The following is a 23659-nucleotide window of genomic DNA, read 5'->3' on the forward strand; positions in this document are numbered from 1 at the left end:
CAGAAATGACAATAGCTGCCCTTGTTCAGGGATGCATTCTCAAACTGAGGGGACTGACATTTTGTATCATATTGCTATTTACTGTACAATCTATTGCCTAGCTCTTCTGAATTCTTCTACATAAACACATTTAATTGAAATTCAAAATGAAGGCAAGAGTAGGATGAAGTGGATGTTTTTACCAAAGATGTTTTTGACCTTGAAAAAAAGGTAGAAGCATGAAATAGTTGGGTTTTATAGCTGAAATCATTTTTAACAAGGACTTACTCATAATGAAGGTGGAATTTTTGGAAATATTGTATGTTAGCTCAGGGACAATAGTCTTACAAAAAAAAATAGGGCCCAACTGTATTTAAAGCGGTAGTTCACCCCCCCCCCGACACATTTTACCATCGAGACAGGCATTGTAGCGCGAGCTACAGTATGCCTGTCCCGATTTTTTTAACCCCGGACTCACCTTGTAATCGGAGATCGTAGATTTCGTCTCCCGCGGGGAATGGGCGTGCCTATGGAGAGGGAGGATGATTGACGGCCGGCCCTGGCACGTCACTCTCCCCGAAGACAGCCGGAGTAGGTCTCGGCTCTTCACGGCGCCTGCGCACAGGCTATGCGCACGCGTCGTGAAGACCAAGCCTATTTCGGCTATTTCCGGAGAAGCGTGACGCGCCAGAGCCGGCCGTCAATCATCCTCCGTCTCCATAGGCACGCCCATTCCCCGGTATCTTCAATCTACGAGAACAAGGTGAGTACGGGGGTAAAAAATTTGGGACAGGCATACTGTAGCTCGCGCTACAATGCCTGATTTTATGGTAAAATAAATTTTTTTTTTTTTTTCGTCGATAGGGTGAACCCCCGCTTTAAAGAACTCTTCCTCAATTACCTTGATGGTCCAGAGGATGAGCTCATCAATATAAATCCCATGGTACTTATGAACATGAGATGACAGTCGCTGCTCAATCTAGCTTCCGCCCCTTCTAGTCTCTCCTTAAGCCTCGTACACATGACCGAGAAACTCGACGGGCGAAACACATCGTTTTGCTCGTCGAGTTCCTTGTTAGGCTGTCGAGGATCTCGGCGAGCCAAATTTCTCCATTCCCGTTGAGGAAAAAGAATACATGCTCTCTTTTTGGCTCGACGGGATCCTCAACAGTTTCCTCGTCGAAAAATGTACACACGACCGGTTTCCTCGGCAAAAAAAAAAAACAGCAAGTCTCTTGCTGGTTTTTGCCGAGAGGCCTCAGGCTCAACTAAACAAAGCCTTGAAGTTTTTGTACTTGACTGCAGCATTTTTGCCTTTGAATGACTGGGTCATGCTTTTATGTCTGCTCATCAGATCCCTAGTTCTGTGTAACCTGTTAACCACTTCAGCCCGAACCATTTTGCTGGTCAATGACTGGGTCACTTTTTGCAATTCGGCACTGCGTCGCTTTAACTGACAATTGCGTGGTCGTGCGACGTGGCTCCCAAACAAAATTGGCGTCCTTTTTTCCCCACAAATAGAGCTTTCTTTTGGTGGTATTTGATCACCTCTGCGGTTTTAATTTTTTGCGCTATAAACAAAAATAGAGTGACAATTTTGAAAAAAAAAAATGAATATATTTTACTTTTTGCTATATTAAATATCCCCCAAAAAATCGCATTAAGCGTTTATTGATTGGTTTGCGCAAGTTATAGCGTCTACAAAATAGGGGATAGTTTTATGCCATTTTTATTAATATTTTTTTTTTACTAGTAATGGCGGCGATCAGTGATTTTTATCGGTACTGCGACCTTATGGCGGACACATCGGACACATTTTTGGGACCATTGGCATTTCTATAGCGATCAGTGCTATAAAAATGCATTGATTACTGTAAAAATGCCACAGTGTTCTAACTGAAGAGGGGGTAAGACTGACTAGGGCAAATGACAGATCGCTCTTCATACAGTGTATGAACATGCGATCAGTCATTTCTCCCCCTAAAAGGACCAGGAGCTGTCTGTAACTACACACTGTAAAGTGAGGCTTTCTCCCTGGTGTGGAGAAAGCCTCTTGAGGGGGGAGGAGGCGAGCAGGCAAGTCAGGACACTCTACTTTGCAGCTAGATAAAAGGAGCTGTGTGTAAGTGGGCGTGTTGACACTCCTGCTCGCCCCCTCCCCCCTCAGGAGGCTTTCTCCACACCAGGAAGAAAGCCTCGCATTACGGTGGTGAGTTACAGACAGAAGAACAGGAAATTAGCATTTCTCAGAAGAAATAAGGACATTTAAAAGCAAAATCGAAGGATGAGGTAAGTGACGGAGGACTGCACTAAGGTAAAGGAAGCCATTTAGGGAAAACATTTTTTTCCTTTACAACCCCTTTAACCGATTAGAATTTGGTACATATTAGAGAGGGAGTGAATTCCTGGCGTTCTGCTTTAACTGTTTCTTAGTTGCCTTCTACAACATCAACATTCTATATGTTTTTCTTAATTTTTTTTCCACATGTAGACCAAGCTGTCCAGACAGACAGTGCATGACACAGGATTCCCAAAATGCTATACATTTTCTAAACAGAGCATAGCAGTTTCCCTTTCAGACACTGGGGGATTAGTCAGCGACTCATTCACTTGTAAGTTTGAACTTAAAATGTATGTCTAGCCAAACAGTTTAGTCTAGATTTGAATACAGTAGTAAATGGTTAAAACCATTGACCTTTTTTTATGTGCTGTCCTTGTCTTATTGTGGGGACTTTCTTTCCTGTCCTATAGGGAGTGAGAGGAAAGCTCTCCAACTGTCTGGGACCATTGTCACCAAAACAAGTGTCCGACATTGGCAGTTTTTTTTCCATATGCAGGTTCTGGAGGCAAACCAAAATGTTGGATTCTTTTGAGTTCAGTGTGTTGCAGGTTCCACTCAAAAGAAGATGATCGACTTCTTTTGAAGGGACTGATCTCTGCATTCTGACAGTGGTGGGTGCAGATGTCAGAATGCACTTTTTCGTGTGGATTTTCTTAGTTCAGCCAGTGTATGGCCAGCTTAAGTTGTATGAGCTGTTCTAACAACTTTAACCACTTGCTTACTGGGCACTTAACCCCCCCTCATGCCCAGACAAATTTTCAGCGTTCTCACGCTTTGAATGACAATTGCGTGGTCATACAACACTGTACCCATCATTTTTTCCCACAAATAGAGCTTTATTTTGGTGGTATGTGATCACCTCTGCGGTTTTAATTTTTTCTTAAAAAAAAATTAAAAAGACAGATTTAAAAAAACAAAAACAAAACCGTTTTATATTTTGTTATAAAATTTTGCAAACAGTAATTTTTCTCCTTCATTGATGTACGCTGATGAGGTTGCACTGATGGGCACAGATAGGCTGCACTAATGGGCACTGAAAAGGTGGCACTGATGGCCACCGATAAGGCGGCACCAATAAGGCAGCACTGGTGGGCACTGAGAGGTGACACTGATGAGTGGCACTGAAGGACATTGGTAGGTGGCACTGATAGCTGGCAGTGATGGGCACTGATAGCTGGCAGGAATGGGCACTGATCAGCACTGGTAGGTGACACTGAAGAGGCACTGATTGGCACCACTGTTGTGCATTGATAGGTGCAGTGCCGACTCAAGACATTGTGCTTCCTGGTACCAAGAATAAAATGCCCCCCCCCCCAAAAAAAATTACGCCCACCAAAATGCCCAAACATCCATTATTTTATATCATGATAACTAAAGTGGACCTATCATGGCTATATACATGTATATAGGAGTATAAAAAGGACCTGTTATGGCTCTATTCATGCAATTAACCCCACAGTGGAGCGGAGAGCGGAACAGGAGGAGCGGTCGGGTGTCAATTAGTCCCACAGTGGAGTGGAGAGCGGAGCTGGCGGAATGGGATGGCGTGCGGGCGGCAATTTGCTGCCCCCCTGAAAGTGCTGCCTGGTACAATGGTACCATCGGGTCCCATGGTAGGGCCGGCCCTGGATAGGTGGCACTCGTTGGTATTGATAGGTGGCACTGTTTTGCACTGGTGGGCACTGGCAGGAGGTACTGATGAGGCGGATGTGCCTCTTCCACTTGGGACTGATGTCCTTTGCACAAAAGCCAGTGATGGGCAATTTTTTTTCTCCTCAAGCTGTCAACTGGCCCCTTACCCGGATCTGGGATCACGCGAGTCTCAGTGACACGACTTGGGATGGGAAATGGTTAAACCAGTAAGCCCTACTGCTATAGCCAAGACAGTGGGAGCAGTATAAAAGCAGCAAAAAATCTAAATAAAAAATAAGTAAAAATAAAGACCGGGGGACTGTAAAGTGGTTACAAAACGGACATGGTTCTTTTATATAGCTAAAAACAAGCAAAATTGTCTTTGTCTACTGTTCAGCTGTCAAGAAACACTACGCTCTGAAATACTGTATTTCTGAATGTGTGGGGGAAGGGAGTGAAGTTTGATGTAGTCACACAAGGAAGGACCCTAAAGCTGCTAAAGTTTTTGGCCCTGCGGGGGTCAGAATAAGTGGCACCTTATGCTGGTTGAATCCAGTGGTGACAGCATCTGTCTAACAGCAATCCAGTGTCAGGCTAATGAGAACCAGATCCATTTTATCTGGTGGAACTACTAGCTAATGAGCAACAACTGTTAATTGCTAGGAAACCTATACAAAAATACAAACTGAAACTGGTTCACATCCTCTAAATCTGGAAAATGCTGTTGGAAACCCTACTTAAAACAATCGCTCAATGCTTTGCCAGCTGATGATCTCAAATCTGCTACTAATTCAATTGCCTAAAAAAACACATTCGCAACAGACTCATGACCATTACAGTGTCTGCAATTCTTGCAATCACCACCCGTCTCTTTACAGTCATCCAGCAATGCTGAACTAGTTAAGGCCCCGTACACACGGTCGGACAAAACCGATGAGAATGGACCGAGGTTCAGTTTCATCGGTCCAAACCGACCGTGTGTATAGCCCAGCGGTGGCCAACCAGTGGCCCGGGGGCCACATGTGGCCCACGGAGCTCTCCGATGTGGACCACGACCTCCTTCTCTGGAATGGAGGGTTGGCAAGCCCAGATCGCAGGTTGCCGACCAGCCATACCACAGAATCAGTGTTGTGAATGAAGCTGGTGGTAGAGGAAGAAAGTGGCTGCAGAGCAGAGCCCCATAAGCCGATGCTTCCTCTACAGTGGCGGCTTTTGCCACAGGTGGAGTCTATGGCAAAGTTCAGCTAACCCACAGGATAGACACAGATGCACTACACTGCACCCACGGTGTGGGTATACCGCAGCACATCAGTGTGAAAGCAGTCTTAGGCCCTTTTCACAAGATCGGCCCGACCAAATGGGACCCTTTATTCACCTCTATAGAGCGACAGATGTATGTTTATGCCCACCTACCTCCAATCCGAAAAACAGAAGAGAATTCATCCCCTTTCATCTAGGCGGATAGGAGGGCCTATAGAGTAGCCATGACCTGTCTTCCGCCCGCTCCGCTCATAGTGGCCCTCGAATGGTTACCAAGTTACTTAAGTGGCCATCGATATTTAAAAGGTTGGGCACCCCTGGTATAGCCCATCGGTCTGTTTTCCTTCGGTCCAAAATTTTAAAACATGCTTCAAAACCGAACCGATGGACCGCTGCACGATCATTCCAAACCGATGGTTAGTACAGAAAAGCATCGGTTCATAACCCGCGCATGCTCAGAATCAAGTCGACACATGCTTGGAAGCATTGAACTTCGTTTTATTCAGCACGTCGAGTGTTTGACGTCACCGCATTCTGACCCGATCGGTTTTTGGAACGATGGTGTGTACGCATATGAGGCCGTCAGGCCACTTCAGCGGTGAACCGATGAAAACGGTCCGTCGGACCATTCTCATTGGTTTGGAACGACCGTGTGTACAAGGCCTAATGGTTTTGATAAAACCTTAAGGGGATGTATATGGTCTCTCCAAAGAGAGCCAACTCTTGTGCCTTTTGTGGAATTCCATCTTCTGTTTGTGGCTTTTTTTTTTGTTTCTCTTGCTCTCTGTTTTATTTCTGTTTCACCGTCCATTCATATTGCCCATTTCCCTTGTGGTTTTCAATGCATTGTTGACTGTGTCTCAGATTTTTCTTTACTGCGATGTTGCTCTGTACAAACATATGTGGCTCTGTTTTAGACAGCTGAACGTCAGTTAAAACACATAGGGGTATATTAACTAAAACTGGTGCACTTGGAATTTGGTGCAACTGTGCATGGTAGCCAATCAGCTTCTAACCTCAGCTTGTTCAATTAACGGTTAACATGTTTCACCCATTTTTAGTGTGCCGGCTATCCACTCTCCCTGTGGCAGCAATACGGGAAGAGGTTTCCCGTCCTAGCTGTCCCTTTTTAAAATCATTGGCCACACACAGCTGTGTGTGTAAATGAACTACTAGTTTGGACATCCTTTGCGGTTGTCGGCTTGTAGTTCTCAATGAACTACCACAGTGCCCTGGAGCTCCGTGGTAGTTCATTGATTTCTTCCTGTCAGATTGCATCTGACTGCCTGTATGGGTACACAGATATACTAACAGATCTGAAAGCACCAGTGCTTTACGGGCTCCAAAAGAAAATAATAATAATACATTTAAAAAAAATTTACCTGCAAAAAAAATTAGCTTTTACATTTTTTTTCTTAATAGTGAACTTATGCTTTAAAGGGGTTGCAAGGGTTACTTTTTTATTTTCTAAATAGGTTCCTTTAAGCTAGTGCATTGTTGGTTCACTTACCGTTTCCTTCGATTTCCCTTCTAATATTTCTTTCTTTGTTTTCTTTGTCTGAATTTCTCACTTCCTTTCCCTCCTCAGTAAGCTGTTCTGGCTGACTAACCCCCAGCCCGATGATGGGGGCAAGCTTACTGAGGAGAAACAGGAAGTGAGAAATTCAGACAAAGAAAAAAACATTTAGAAGGGAAATCGAAGGAAAAGGTACGTGAACCAACAATGCACTAGCTTAACTGCTTGCCAACCAGCCGCCACAGTTATACGGCGGCAGGTCGGCTCCCCTGCGTGAGAGCCCGTAGCTATACGTCGGCTCTCGCGCAGGCCACTAGGGACGCGTGCGCGACGCCGGAGGCGCTCGCCCCCGACTCTCGTGCGTGTGCCCGGCGGGTGGGATCGTCGCCGGGCACACGCGATTGCTCGTTATAGAGCGAGGACCAGGAGCTGTGTGTGTAAACAATGTATGAACGTGTGAACAATGTATGAACAGAAGATCAGTAATTTCCCCATGTCAGTCCACCCCCCCTACAGTTAGAACACACCCAGGGAACATATTTAACCCCTGCCCCCTAGTGCTAACCCTTTCACTGTCAGTGGCATTTTTATAGTAATCCAATGCATTTTTATAGCACTGATTGCTATAAAAATGACAATGGTCCCAAAAATGTGTCAAAAGTGTCGCAGTACCAAAACAAAAAAAAAACGTTGATCGCCGCCATTACTAGTAAAAAAAAAATATATATTAATAAAATGCCATAAAAATACCCCCTATTTTGTAAATGCTATAACTTTTGCGCAAACCAATCAATAAACACTTATTGCGATTTTTTTTTTTTACGAAAAATATGTAGAAGAATTCGTATCGGCCTAAACTGAGGGGAAAAAAAACGTCTTTTTATATATTTTTGGGGGATATTTATTATAACAAAAAGTAAAAAATACTAATTTTTTTCAATATGTCACTGTTTTTTTGTTTATAGCGCAATAGTGCTCTGGTCTTTGACCAGCAATATGGTCAGAAGGTTAAGTGGTTAAAGGAACCTATTTAGAAAATAAAAAACTAATTTTTACAACCCCTTTAAGATTTGCCAATAAAACCTGGAAGCCGATTGGTTTCAATGCAGAAGTGAGCCTGATTTTGCACTCTCCAGCCTTAGTGAATAAAACCCCAGAGGGACAAATTTATAAAGATAAATGCTTAGTTTGACCATCAATTACCGGTCAGGTTGTTTGACGTAGTTATAAACCACATGTACTAGATCAAGTTGCCATTGATACAAATATAAAATGTCCAAATTCTTTGAATAACCAGTTTTCAGCAACATTCATGATATAAATTATATAAAAAATTTAACTAATGTTACAGCTGCTGTGCTCAATCAACTTGATATTTGCCATTCTAAGGAGGCAAATTATTCATTTTATTGATGATTCACCTGTTGCTTCCTAAGACCCACAAAAAATGTATTTTTAAAATTCATCAACTTCTTCCCTATGCTGACCTTTGTATGTAGTTACTACACTTTGGACAGGCTGCAAATAAGGATTGCAGATGAACCTAGTCAACTGGGGCTAGATTCAGGTAGATCAGCGGATCTTTAGATCCGCGTGATCTATCTGATTTAAGATACGCTGCCGCAAGTTTGAGGCCTCGTACACACGGCCGAGGAACTTGACGTGCCAAACACATCGAGTTCCTCGGCCAGTTCAGCCCTGAAGCTGCCGAGGAGCTCGGCGGGCCGAGAGCTCCCATAGAACAACGAGAAAATAGAGAACATGTTCTCTATTTTCTCAACGAGTTCCTCGGCGGCTCCATCGGGCCGAAAGTGTACACACGACAGAGTTTCTCGGCAGAATCCGGCTCTGACCGAGTTTCTCGCCGAATTCTGCCGAGAAACTCTGTCGTGTGTACGAGGCCTAAGAGGCAAGTGGGTAATTCACAAACCACTTACCTCCAAACTTGCGGCGGTGGATCGTAAAACCCCCGGCGGAATTCAAATTCCGCGGCTAGGGGGAGTGTACCATTTAAATCAGGCGCGTTCCCGCGCCGATTTAAATCAGCATGCGCCGTCCGTGAAATTTCCCGGCGTGCATTGCTCCCACTGACGTCACTAGGACGTCAGTGGTTTCGACGTGAGCGTAACTTGCGATGCGCGGGTTTCTGAATCGGCGTACGCAAACGACGTAAAAAAATTCAAAATCGACGCGGGAACGACGGCTATACTTAACATTGGCTGCGCCTCATAGAAGCAGGGGTAAGTATACGCCGGGAAAGCCGCTACGGAAACGTCGTAACAAACTGCGTCGGGTCCGTGTACGTTCGTGAATTTGCGCATCTCGCTGATTTACATATTATTCAGTGTAAATCAGCGGGAACGCCCCCCGCGCCATTTTCAAATTGAAAATAAGATCCGACGGTGTAACACAGTTCTATGAATCAGGCGCATAGATACGACCAGTGTAAGTCAGAGATACGATGGTGTATCAGGAGATACACCGTCGTATCTCTTTGTGCTGGATTTCCTGTGTTGGGAATATTGCTTGTTATCTACATCTTTGGACTCCAAAGCCCTTGTCCTTGTTGGTTGTCTTTTGACCCAGGCATGTGGAATATGAAAAGAAGAAGTGATGCAAGGAAATAGGAGGAGGGCAAGGTGGGACAACAATGCAGTAAGTTGAAAAGATATGAAGATGAATTGCCAATAACATGCACAAAGACAGCCAAAGTGGGAAAACAGAAAAGCATATGAAGCAAAAATTAGATTAATGTGCTATAATATCACAAAAGCCTTGACTAAAATGGAGTACACATGGGCAATTTTTAACATTAGTTTGTAAAACACTAGTTTGACAAACATTCACAAAGTATTCATAAATGCTAGCCAGCTTTCAGTTATAATTTGTCTTGCAAGTATTATTGTCTTTAGCCTATTACAATGTAGAAATTGTCTGTTTTGTTGTATAAGTCTTTTTCTATTCCTAATCTTTTTGGAGTTGCTCTGACATAAGTCAAAGAAAATAAAACTCATGTAAAGTAACCACTTAAGGACCGTCTCCTGCAGATATACGTCGGCAGAATGGCACGGCTGGGCACAGGTACCTGTACGTCCCCTTTAAGTGCCCAGCCGTCGGTCGCGCACGACCCGGTCTGAGGCTCCATGACCGCGGGACCTGATCGCCACCGGTGTCCCGAGATCGGTCACAGGAGCTGAAGAACGGGGAGAGGTATGTGTAAACACACCTTCCCCGTTCTTCACAGTGGCAGCTTCATTGATCATGTGTTCCCTGATATATGAGGTCACACACAACCCCATAAAGCGCCCCCTAGTGGTTAACTCCTAAGCTGCAATTGTCATTTTCACAGTAAAAAATGCATTTTTATAGCATTTTTTGCTGTGAAAATGACAATGGTCCCAAAAATGTGTCAAAATTGTCCGATGTGTCCGCCATAATGTCGCAGTTACGAAAAAAAAATCGCTGATCGCCGCCATTAGTAGTAAAAAAAAAAAACAGTATTAATAAAAATGCCATAAAACTATCCCCTATTTTGTAAACGCTATACATTTTGCGCAAACCAATCGTTAAACGCTTATTGTGATTTTTTTTAACAACAATAGGTAGAAGAATACGTATCGGCCTAAACTGAGAGAAAAAAAATGTTTTTTTTTATATCTTTTTTGGGGGTATTTATTATAGCAAAAAGTAAAAAATATAGATTTTTTTTCAAAATTGTCGCTCTATTTTTGTTTATAGCGCAAAAAATAAAAACCACAGAGGTGATCAAATACCACCAAAAGAAAGCTCTATTTGTGGGAAAAAAGGATGCCAATTTTGTTTGGGAGCCACGTCGCACGACCGCGCAATTGTCAGTTAAAGCGACGCAGTGCCGAATCGCAAAAACTGGCCAGGTCCTTTACTTGCATAAAGGTCCGAGTCTTAAGTGGTTAAGGTATGAATAAATTTAAAATGATTTTCAGTACATGGAGATAGAAGAAAGTATTGTCCATCGTCTAATACATACCCTTGAATTATAAATGATAAAATGATTTTTTAATGGCTCTTGTCCTCTAGCAACAAGCCACATATCTTTTTGCAATATCTAGTCCATATTTTTGTGGAGAAGTCCAGGAATCTTGTTCTTAATACTCTATATATGAAATATGCTATCTCTCCTAATGTATGCATGACACCATGAAATTCAAAGCAGACCAGTGGTGTCAATTTCAAATTCACTATATAAATGAATGAAACTGTAATCAACCGATACAGGGCTTTACATATTCATCTGTAGGAAAAATGTCTAAATGCAACTAAATAAGCATTGAGGTTTACTTTTTTAATACAAATCTATTAGGTATCATTTTGCCTGGTTTGGGCACTTTGCTACAAAAAATGAAACAGACTTTAAGCAATGTCTGGCTAGAACACCTAACATTTGTAAGACAATATGACATGACAAGCAAGAGGTAATATAAATGCTGTCTTATGACTTGGTGGGTGGCCAGTCTCTGAAATTCATGATTGGATGGCAGAAGAGCTAGAAATAATCCTGACCATATTACAATCTAAATGAGGCCCCACTACAAAGCAATTTACAATGTTTTTTGTTTTGACCAGACAGAATTGAAGTTTTGAATTTTGAACAAAGTTTTGCTCAAAGTTTCTAGACCAGGGGTGGCCAACCAGTGGCCCGGGGGCCACATGTGGCCCACGGAGCCCTCTGATGTGGCCCGCGACCTCCTGCACTGGTAAAGAATAGAATAATGTTATTAAAGTTAAGTTTATTATTAAAATTAACAATGTATATATGGGCATATCTGTTATGCAGTGGTTACTGAGCTGCTTTCAAACTAATCCGCAGGTGCAGAGCAGTGCACCTGTGGGTTACCTGCACTGAGCCATAGGCCCCTTTGACACGGTCAGTCCAACCCAATTGGACCTTCCATTCCCCTGTAAGGAGTAGCAGATGTAAATGGACTTGTGTCCTTTAACAAACGCCTACCTCCAATTAGAGCCGCAAAAAAAAAAAAAAAACAGAGTGGGCTCTATAGAGTAGAGTGGGCTGCCATCCACCCGCTCCGCTCATTGTGGCCCGCGACCGGTTACCATGTCGCTTAGGTGGCCCTCGCTCTTCAAAAGGTTGGGTACCCCTATTCTAGACTAACAAGTTCGGCTAAGATGTGTGACAGGACAATGCTATGTCATGGTGGAAAATTGCAGTTTGAGTGCAGTTTTGCAGGTGAGACTGGATTGCAGGATCATGAAAGTTTTGGGGGTCACCTAGGGTTCTCATCCATACAGTGTAAGCGGCTCCAGGACATGTGTCATAGAGAGAGAAAACAAGATTGTTAGTTTTCTCATGGCTTGGTAAATCCTGGTTTGAGTCCTGGAACTTGGAGGCTTCATGGAGACTTGGGAGGGATAAAGTCTCCCATTCTGAGATCATAGAAGACACCCACGATCCCCTTTCGACTTGGTTAGGAATAAGTTGACATGGATCATGGTAAATGAACGCCTTTCGGCGATTCTACAGGACAAACAAGCCCAGTTTGATAAGGTGTGGGAACCCTGGATAAGATACTTGTCGGACCCCCTGTGAGATCTCAGGGATTCACTAAACCAACCTCAAGGAGTGTACTTCTCTTTTCTTTTCTCTCTGAAATTCCCTTTTTCTTACGTCTATTCTTTCCCTTTTTCTTCTTCTGGAGTCATGTGTGGTCATGGTAATCCCCATCCACCCCCCGGGGGCGTGGAGGAATGGGGGGACCGGGCACTATTCGTAATTGCCTTTTAGACTACAGAAATGTTAATTGTTTGTAATAGTGTTTCGTTCTTTCCGTAATTGCAACAATACGATAACAGATGTGCTAGCCGGAAGAAAATAACTTGCTTTTCTGTAAAGATTACGTTGTACACTTATACAGAGTTACGGCAAACAGTTTATGCCAAAAATGTCAAACATGTTTTTGCAACTTTCAATAAAATCCATTGAAATATAAAGTCTCCCACTCTGGATTAATGTTTTGTGGGCAACCAGCACCCTCTGATTGTTCAACCATGCACAATGTATTTTAGCTTGGAAGTAACTGTACTTTAGGACCCATCCTGTGCAGCAGAAGGCTCTGCCCAGGAGTTAGTACAGCTGAAAGCAAACAATGTCAGTGCATATGCACTGTAACTGAAAGCCAGGAAGCTGATGGTAACCTATGTGTTGCTTTGAACTAAAATTCCCACAAAGGTGCAAACTCCTTTTGAGTACACAATTTAGAGGAGATACCCAATCCCCTCTCTCAAGCTTGGGCTAATATTACCATATAAAAGAAAAAAAATGAAATTGCGCTATAGGGTAAACCCAAGCAGCTAACACCTCAACTAACACAAGTTGGGAATAAATAGAAATAGAAGCATTTAAATAGTTTTTTTTTTAACAAAAACTTTCTAAAAACAAAAAGATAACTTTAGCTAGTTTTTTTTTGTCTCTGTATATCAATTATGCCCATATATGACGTGATCCTGTGGCCCACAAACAGACCAATTTACCAATTTTTACACTGCTGTAGTGAGCATGTACAAGTCACACACTAGGGCACTTGAATTGCGTTTCCTGTAGATTGATAACACCTTTTCAATTAAAAACATTTCTATGATCTTCATTCAATGCATCATTTTAAAAACGTCCAGTTACTGATGAAAATAAGTAAATCAGACTGTAGGCCCTGTAATAAAAAACACAGAACAGCTAGCTGAAAGAAAGCCAGACACAAAAAAAAAACTGAGAGCTGGTCGTCTGACTACTTGATTGGAAAATTAGCAAAAATGTTATTTCTGCTCCAAGACTTTATACTGCTTTTCTTTGGTGTAGATACCACACTTTTCAGCAGTGTTCAAAAACACTTCAGCATCTCAAAGAATAAACCCACTTGTGGCCACTTGGTACATGAACAGCACATAGTGATGATAAGGGATAAATAAGTTATGTTATGTTTCGAATACAAAGGGATGCACTTCAAAAAGAGGAGGAGTTGTTGGCATGAGTTAAAGCAATGCAAAACGAAAACAAGAAAATCTGGTTTGCAGCTCAATGATTTAAAACAGATTAGGCTGTGAGTATATTGCATATTCAATTATTGTGCACATGTAGCCATGTAACATAGAACTATATATATATATATATATACACACACACACACACATACACACACACACACACACACACACACACACATATACATATATATATACACACACACACACACACACACATACATATATATACACACACACACAGTATATGTTGGATTAATCAGAGGACACGCAAAATTACAGTGAACATTAAAGCCCAACTTCAGGCAAAATATTTTTTTGTTGAACAGAGCGAGGAAGGTTTATAACTGTTTGGTTGACATATTTATTATATTAGCTGTAACTATTTTAGCTGTGTGACATCAGGACAAGAAATAAAGAGAACAGGGTCTACTAGAAACGGCAAGATTTGGACAGCAATAAAAACCCGGCTGAGGCTCTATCCCTTCCCTACTCTTCTATTCAACTATTTGTTGCCGTCTCTGTCCACATTGCAGAAATTTCACACCACTTTCTGTTTCTCTGAGACAGGAAGTAAGGAGACATTTTTCCAAAAGGGAAACTAACAATAAAAACCTTGCATTTTACACTTCCAGACCCCATTTATGCCAACAAATTGATTATTGTCAGAAGCATTAGCTTTAATTATGCCTCATGCATGATACACCCTTATGATTAAACCAATATGGTGCCCACTTCCTTCACACCAAATTACATGCTGTGCTTCCATGCTGCCGAGAAGACCAATATTGAGAATAAACCCTCCTATTCAGTTTTAGATCCATAGTCCATATTTCGAGCCAAGATGTCCTTTTGTATCCCTCTATGCCAACCAATCTGCCAAAAATGTCCGTGGTGTGATAACAAATAGTGTTCAGGAAAACACGAGAGCCTTCAGAGATGCACTTAAAAACCTAAATAGAATATGAAACATGCCTCTGAATCAAGCACAGTTCTCCATTTAAGCAAAAAATAGGGAAAACAATTCAACTGAGCTTATGAAATCGTCCAAGGCACAAAAATTATAGGCAAAAGTCAGCATTTCATTAAAAAAATATTGAGATTTGAATCAAGAGAATACCTACAACATACATTCTGATAGGCTCTTATGGATTGCTGCAGTTTATATTTTATACTGCTCATTAAAATGCCTTATTTTATAACTCTAAAAAATATTTTAGAGTTATAAAATAAGGCATTTTAATGAGCAGTATAAAATATAAACTGCAGCAATCCATAAGAGCCTATCAGAACGTATGTTGTAGGTATTCTCTTGATTCAAATCTCAATATTTTAAATGAGATGCTGACTTTTGCATATCATTTTTGTGCCTTGGACGATTTCATAAGCTCAGTTGCAATAGCACTGTAAAAGAAGTCTTTATCATTGTGCTTATCACATTCTTACAGTGGAATATTTTATTTTCTGTTTCAACTATAATAAGAAAAATATCAACATATTTAATATGGGATGTATTACAGCTGCTCAATTAAGCTATTTCAGTTGTATGTAGGTGTAGGTGGGTTGAATCACCCTCTAGCTTCTGCTAACACTTGAGGACTATAAACAAAACATCTACACACAGAAGTATCTTGGTCTGCCAAATTATCATGGCATTGTGAGGGCAATCAAGGTAATCTAGGCAAGTGGATCTGGGAACACAGGTAAAAATGTCTAATCCTGCTCTGTTATACTCACCACGCCGGCAGACCACATCTTCAATTCCAGTGCTGCAGCCTCTGCCAGATTATTTAGCATCCAATAGACATGTGCATTCGTTATGGTCCGAATGCATTTTCGTCCGAATTTCGGGTATTTTCGTTATCGTTTTAACAAACGAAAACGAACGCGCAGAATCCGAAAGTTCAGACATAAACAGACAAGAATATTCCACCTTCATGCAAGCTCTCTCGCATTGTGGCAAGTTCTTGCAGGCACTCACTGTATCACTCGGCCCCGCCCCGCCACGTCATTGAAAATGATTGACCGCAGCGCGAGCCAATGGCTTTGATGCTTTCAATCAACCAATGAATGAGCCGAGAAGCCGACCGAGAAGCCAGCGCGTTCACGGCGCGGGACTTTCAAAGGGGTCAGGTAAGTAAACAGGGGCTATAGCCGCTCACTGTATCACTCGGCCCCACCACCCGGTGTGCTGCGTCAGTGGATATGATTGACTGCAGCACGAGCCAATGGCTGCGCTGCTTTTAATCAACCAATGAATGAGCCGAGAAGCCGACCGAGAAGCCAGCGCGTTCATGGCGCGGTACTTTCAAAGGGGTCAGGTAAGTAAATGGGGGCTCGGGGGGGGGGGGGGCGCTAATTCTCAGATGTTTTTTCACCTCAATGCATAGAATGCATTAAGGTGAAAAAACATTTACCCTTAGGCCTCGTACACACGATAGGATCGCCAGAGGAGAACGGTCTGAAGGATCGTTTTCATCAGTCCAAACCGATCGTGTGTAGGCCCATAGGTTATTTAACCTTCGGTCAAAAAAATGACAACTTGCTTTAAAATTGAACCGATGGACGCCTAACCGATAGGTCAAAACCGATCGTTAGTATGCAAAAGCATCAGTTAAAAACCCGAGCATGCTCAGAATCAAGTCGACGCATGCTTGGAAGCATTGAACTTTGGTTATTTTAGCACGTCGTTGTGTTTTACGTCACCGCGTTCTGACACAATCGTTTTTTTAACTGATGGTGTGTACGCACATCAGACTATCAGTCAGCTTCATCGGTTAATCGATGACAACGGTCCTTCAGACCGTTCTCCTCTGGCGATCCTATCGTGTGTACGAGGCCTTACAACCCCTTTAATTAATTTGGATTTTCGGACTAATGCATTTTATAACGAAACAAAATAAATAAAAACTAATTTCGGGAGTAACTAAATATATATATTTATTTTTCGGACGAAAACGAAATTCCGAAATGAAATATTTCAGTGTGCACATGTCTAGCATTTAACACTTCTGGAAGTCTCAATGCCTATGTTCCCTGCCACACAATGTGGTTGCATCTTCCTTACCTTATGTCACTGCTGTATCCTGTAATGACACAGCTTGTGGAAGACCACACAGTGAGGGACACAGGCATCAAATGCTCCCAGAAGTGTTAAATGCTTAAAGCGGAAACTTCAGTAAATTTTTCAACTTTCCATTTATTAAATCTTTGGCCCTTGTTGTTTTAACTTTGGATAGTAAAACTTTTTTTTCTGCCAGTAAATCCTATATACAGCCCACTTCCTGTTTCTTGCCTGCAAAAAAGCCTAGGCTTATGACATCACACATATCTCTCTCACTCTTGTGAGAGTTTGCCAGGAAGGGAGGGGGTGAGTAATAAGAGGGTCAATGAGAGCTGCAGAGCTGGAGGTGTGCCTCTGTGTGTCTGTGTAAATCCAGGAAGTAAACAGGCAGCAGCTTCAGCTGCCCATAGTTAAAATAATAGCAGCCACACTCAGTAGAGCGAGATTTCTGCAGCATATTTGGCAAGTACAGAAGCACAGTATATATAAAATAATATGCAAAGTGGTTGGAGGGAAGCTTCAGAATGGCGAAGATGTTTTTATTACAAATTATGTGAGCAGACTGTAGTTCCTCTTTAAGAGCCTGGCACAGGCTGCAGCAGTGAAATAGAGCAAAAGCAGGAGACACGGGACACCAAACATGAGTATATTACCTCCTATTGCAAATAGCTACTAGTTTTTTTAGGGGACAGATAATGTATGCAATGTGCACACCAATGCAAACTAATGTTAGAGAACATCTGACGAAACCTAAAATATATGTTTTGGCTGAAGTTGAGCTTTAACACTTTGGCCACAGAAATGTTTTTTTTACGAGTGTCCCTTTTACAGGTTATGCTCTACAGAACACAAGTCACACAGAGACCAGGCAATATTGCTCCATTGACAGTGATGACGAACCTTGGCACCCCAGATGTTTTTGAACTACATTTTAAGATTAGGTTACAAGAAGCCCATTCATTCTGCCCATTCATATCAACTTTAAAAAAAAAAAAATTATAGGGGCAGATTCACAAAGATCTGCACCCGCGCAGCGTATCTAAGATACGCTACGCCGCTGTAACTTACTTGGCAAATCTTTGAATCCAGAAAGAATTTGCACCGTAAGTTACGGCGGCGTAGTGTATCTCTCGCGGCATAAGGGCGCGGAATTCAAATGCGGCGAGTAGAGAGCGTGTTTCATTTAACTGAAGCGCGTCCCCGCGCTGAACGAACTGCGCATGCCCCGTCCGTCAAAACTCCCAGGGTGCATTGCTCCAAATGGTTTTGACGTGAACGTAAATGGCGTCCAGCCCCATTCACGGACGACTTACGCAAACAAAATAACATTTTTCAAATTCGACGCGGGAACGACGGCCATACTTAACATTGCGTACGCCACCAGATAGCAGCTTTAACTATACGCCGAAAAAAGCCGAACGGAAGCGACGTAAAAGAATGCGACGGACGCTCGTACGTTCGTGGATCGTCGGAAATAGCTAATTTGCATACTCGACGAGGATTGCGACGGGAACGCCACCCAGCGGATGCCGAAGAATTGCATCTAAGATCCAAAGGCGTACGAAGACGTACGCCTGTCGGATCTAACCCAGATGCCGTCGTATCTTGTTTTGAGGATTCAAAACAAAGATGAAAGTACGCCGGCGTATCAACAGATACGCTGGCGTACTTTCTTTGTGGATCTGCCCCAGTGTGTATTTTTCAACAGGATTCCATATATACCAGGGACGGATCATCAACAAGGCAATGTAGGAGGAAGCATAGAGCCCAGTGGATTTTCATGGGCTCCAGCTACAAACTCAAGGCTCCTGCTGTGAACCAGCCTGTTTACCAGTGTTTCACATCACAAAGATGGACTTGTAGGCAGATGCCTGGAGCAGTGTCTGGAGCGGGGGTAGGCAACCTGGGGCCCTCCAGCTGTTGTGGACTACATTTCCCATGAGGCATTGCAAGGCTGGCAGTTGCAAATACTCCCAGAGGCATGATGGGACTTGTAGTTCTGCAACAGCTGGATAGCCCCAGGTTGCCTACCCCTGGTCTGGACCAATGCCAGAACAGACAATGCAAATGCTGAAGCCTCTCTGTGTATATTGCAACCCCTATCAATGTCAATGGAAGGGGGCCTTGCCTTAATCCGTCTCTGATGTATATCAATATACCAACACTCCTTGTAAAATAAAATTCACAGGTAATAATTTTGTATAAGGCATGTCACAACCTATTTAAATTAGGACAATAGAAGTGTTGCCATAAACACAAACATTGGCTGCAAACCAGGAGACATCAATGAATGTATGAGAACAGATATTCATGTATGCAATTTGTAGGAATAGGAATCCATGCACTTGTCAATGGTTACATGCAAAGCAAGAAGGTCAAAGGTCCAAGTACCAGGTCAAGGGTGGCCTTGCGGGGTCGCTTCAGTGATGTAACAGCTGGCTGAGTCTTAATTAGCAGGCAGGGAGCACATGATGGGCAATGGGCCAATAGTGATCAAGCACAACAACAAAAAACAGCAAGCAGAGGTGCGTCATAAGAAGAGCGACATTGTGGACAGGTGAAAAGAAGAAAAAAAGAATGCATTATACAATGTATTAAAAACTAAGCATGCGTTGAATGGTGACTATTGTTAATGCAATATATTAAAACAAAACAAGCTTTATTTTATACAAGAAAGCAGCAACCAATGACATCATTTTGCTTGCCTTACTTATTTCAGAAGACAGCGGTAAATGGGGTGATTACTAATGAATTGAGTCATCCTATGCTTTTGATTTTAATCAATCAATACTGCTGCCATGTAGGCCTTGGTCAGGCAAGCTGGAAATACAGCTGACCATTCTATAACCTCTTGTGAAAATCATTATCTTTATTAAATGTGACACCCAGTAGTCAATAGGTTGTATTAATGGTGTGAATTGGACTTCGGTAAATAATGGTTGCTGCTTTAGAATGTGCAAAAATCAATTTATACAGATGCATAACAAATAAAAGCATTTAAACTGCAGAGGGTTATATTTCATGTGGATGAATGGAATACACACAATGCATGTTACATATGTATCCAAATTCTAGATATTTTTTCATAACATACTTTAACACGATCAAAGTGCATGATGCAATTATATGTTCTTATAAAATATAAGAAAAAAGTAAAAATGATCAATCTGCTGACCCCTTGACTCACTTACTGGAAAAATTAAAAGGAGAACTGCAGGGTGGACAAGAAAATGGACTATAATTTCATGCAACGTTAAAGCTGAACTCCATGTTATGATAAAAACTAATGCTGCGCTGTAATTAATACATCATTACTTTAATTTTTTTATGTAAGCAGTACAGTAAAACCTTGGTTTGCGAGCATAATTCGTTCCGGAAGCATGCTTGTAATCCAAAGCACTTGTATATCAAAGCAAATTTTCCCATAAGAAATAATAGAAACTAAAATGATTAGTTCCACAACCATTTATTCATACGTCCTTAAGTCTATAGTCCATATAAAAAGATTATAGCAATGTGATTGGTTGTGTAACCATAAAATGTCCGTCTACAAATGGCAGCCTCCACACGGGAATTAGAAGCAAAATCCAGCAGGAGCTACAGAGTATAAAAGAGAAGAGAGGTGCCTCTAAGTGTAGCAATATGGTTACATTTAATGAAGGTACAAAATTTAGCAACTCACAGGGTTGATGATTAAAAGAGGCACATCCAAGTATGCAGGGATCCGGGGTAAAGCGATCCACATAGACTGTCCTCTTCATTGCCAGCTCTCAACGCTGTTAGTCTGCAATCGTGACTGTGAAGACTACCCTGCAGTAGAGCAATCTGAAAGCTAGGCTTGAACCGCTCGTGGAAGGGACGACATCAATGGCGGTGAGGAGGATGGTCTATGTGGACAGCTTTACCCCGGATGCCTGCATACTTAGATGTATACTTGTTTTAATCATCAACCATGTGAGTTTCTAAATGTTGTACCTTCATTAAATGTAACCATATTGCTACACTTAGAGGCGTGTCTCTTCTATATTATACTCAGTTGTGACATGACGCTACTCTTATATCTAGACATCGCTTGTATATCAAGTCAAAATTTATTAAAAAAATGTAGCTTGTCTTGCAAAACGCTCTCAAACCAAGTTACTCTCAAACCAAGGTTTTACTGTATACAGTTATGCTCATAAGTTTACATACCCTTTTTTTGGTTTTGAGCAGAGTGGAGATAGATTAGAACACCTATTATGTTTATTTTTATTTTTTTGCTGTCTGTTCCCCTTAGGGAGATTCACCCTCTCTATTTGTCCTGTTTGCCATGATCATTGAAAGTAAAAGTGGGGAAACCTTGTTCTGGGTCACTAGTTCTGGTGACCTTGGGGGCTTCAAGGGATTTCCCTAATTTGCAAAGAATTTCTCTCATTTCCTGTTATGGGGCAGGAAGTGAAGGTAAGTCTGCCCAATGGGAAATAGACGGTACATCCATCCCTAAAAAAAAAAAAAAAAAAAAAAAAAAAAAGAGGTTTTGTTTATTGTTCTACTCTAACCTTTACTATTTTCAGACCCTAATCCTTGTCCAGTACCTTAGGTTTAGAAATTATGGGACAGTAGCACAAGCTACAGTAGCACTTAGGGCATGCTAGAGAGAACTTTAAACTTTATATTTATTTTTTTAAACATATCTTACAAAACCTTAGGTGGATTGGGGCCAACAGGCAGGATGCTGATAGGTAAATTTAGAGTTCTGTTGACATAAATAGAATATCTAGTAGTGAGAATTTGGCAGGGGTCCTGATTATATCTGATGATAAAATCCTTTGGATTAGATTCCATCAGATATCCGATCGTGTGTACAGGGCTTTATGGTTTATGCACATCGTACAGGCACACGGGTGATACATGTAGTTCCTGATAAGGGAATTCATCTTTCTGGTTCATTGCAGCTTCCTATGCCACCTCTCCCTAGGCAGCCTCCTCTTTGTATATTCTATCAGAATTGCATCTAGTGACTATAGGCTGTTCTAGGGAGTAGAGATGAGTTTGGGGTTCTTCAGACACAGCTCTAACCCACATGAGATGCTGAGTGAGGAATGACCCAGCTCACAACCAGGGGCGGACTGATAACCCATGGGGCCCCCCCGGGCAATAGGAGATTATGGGGCCCCCAGACAATAGATTATGGTGCCACACTGTATACACACACACACACACACACACACACACACACACATACAGTATACATACACAGTATACACACAGTATACCCACACAGTATACATACACACAGAATACACATACAAACACTGAAAATATACTGGAGAGGCGGGGCAGCTATAATCTTGGGATTTTTTTTAAAAACACAGATTTTTACATACTGTCCCTGGTTTTACTGAGGCTGGCAACGCTGATGGGGCACCCTAGAGGCATGGGGCCCTCGGGCAGTGCCCGAGTGCCTGAATGGTCAGTCTGCCCCTGCCCACAACTCATTTGGGTTAGAGGTTAATTCAGAAGATACCCAAACTAATTTCTACAAGGTACCAGCAATGCTAAACCAAGAGTTAGAGTGATCTGAAAATAAAGGTGTATGTATTACTAGAACGTATGCAGTACATATATATTTTAATGAATAATTTAGCAGTTTAACCATAATTCCACTGGAGGCATTTATAGAACATGTACAGGCTGGAAACCAGGTCATTTCTGCTCTTTACAAAAATACACAAAGTTGCCCCTTTCACATGGGTGCTCCTGACTTGTGATCTGCAGTAAAAAATATGATAGCAGCGGCTGGCCTGTGGTTAGCAGGCGAACAGGAAGTGACATCCCCATTTTAAAAGGGATTTCATGCTAAAATCTCTCTGCACTGCAACCACATTTATTAAATGCTGTTTCAATGCAATTGCAGCATGGTGCCATTTACATCTATGGGACGCCTTGGCAGGTGGTATCGCCTGCAGAAAGCGACATATCTGACTTTTTTGCCACAACACAAAACCTCACCGCCACAAAATTTAGAATAGGCCATCCAACGGCCTTTGTTTGGTTTTGATAGGTGTCTGAAGTGCATTAAAAACACACATTCATCGCATATTTTCTCCACACGGACAATGCCCATGTAAAAGGGGCACTAGGGAGCAGTGAAAAACTGTCAAAAGATTAACAATTTATAATTATACAAAGAACAGAAAAAACTGTTTTCAGTCAGCAAAAGTGTTATATATGCCTCCTATAATTTTATGGGGGCGCAATTTCTAAAAAGTGAAGGGAAATTTCTCCATTGCTAGAACAATCAAATTCAAGCTGTCACTTTAAATATCAGCAATAGAGAAGTTTCTTGGTCCTCTACTTTTTATTAAACCTGCCCCGGTGTTTCTTCAGTAAGCAATTTTAGCCTGCAATGGGTTAAGTACATGATAATTAGCCCCCAGACAGCAAGACTCCAGAGAAATAGACTAAGCAGGCCCTTACCATAGCAGCTGCGGCTGTTTGGTTCACCTGGTGCTGAGCTGCCTTTATTTTGGCTTGCAGGTGTGCAGGGGGGTGAAAGTACTTGCATTTCTCCCTAGAGCATCTGCCTTTGATGTAATCCATGCAAACTGTTACAGTGTTCTCGTTGGTGTCAATCATGGCCATTTCTATTGGGTGCGCATAGCGGCAGTCATTTTCTCCTCGGGTACAATTCCCACGCTGGAATTCTCTGCAAACCTGGACAGGAGAAAAATAGTCTTTAATATGAAATTATAGAAAGAGATGTGCATTTTGTTCCATTGAGTACATACGACACACCACAGTCATTGTTTCAGGATAATATGCGGATATTAAATTAACAGGTACTTCTCCACCAACA

The 23659-nt window shown here is 42.0% G+C and overlaps 1 protein-coding gene across 17 annotated transcripts in view; it reads right to left on the reverse strand.

Moving 5' to 3' along the window:
* LOC120913619 (muscleblind-like protein 3) overlaps nt 1-23659 on the reverse strand; it is a 201996-nt gene that overhangs the window by 18416 nt on the left and 159921 nt on the right. For 14 of the 17 annotated variants that reach the window (XM_040323709.1, XM_040323711.1, XM_040323715.1 and 11 more), the window contains 2 exons: nt 23281-23517; nt 19213-19266 (listed from right to left, as the gene is read on the reverse strand). In XM_040323709.1, coding sequence (XP_040179643.1) covers nt 19213-19266; nt 23281-23517 — 291 coding nt within the window. The remainder of the gene's footprint in view (nt 1-19212; nt 19267-23280; nt 23518-23659) is intronic. The other 3 variants (XM_040323714.1, XM_040323710.1, XM_040323713.1) reach the window with 1 other exon arrangement.

Source organism: Rana temporaria, chromosome 9 (assembly GCF_905171775.1).
Source record: "Rana temporaria chromosome 9, aRanTem1.1, whole genome shotgun sequence".
Classification (NCBI taxonomy): Eukaryota; Metazoa; Chordata; class Amphibia; order Anura; family Ranidae; genus Rana; species Rana temporaria.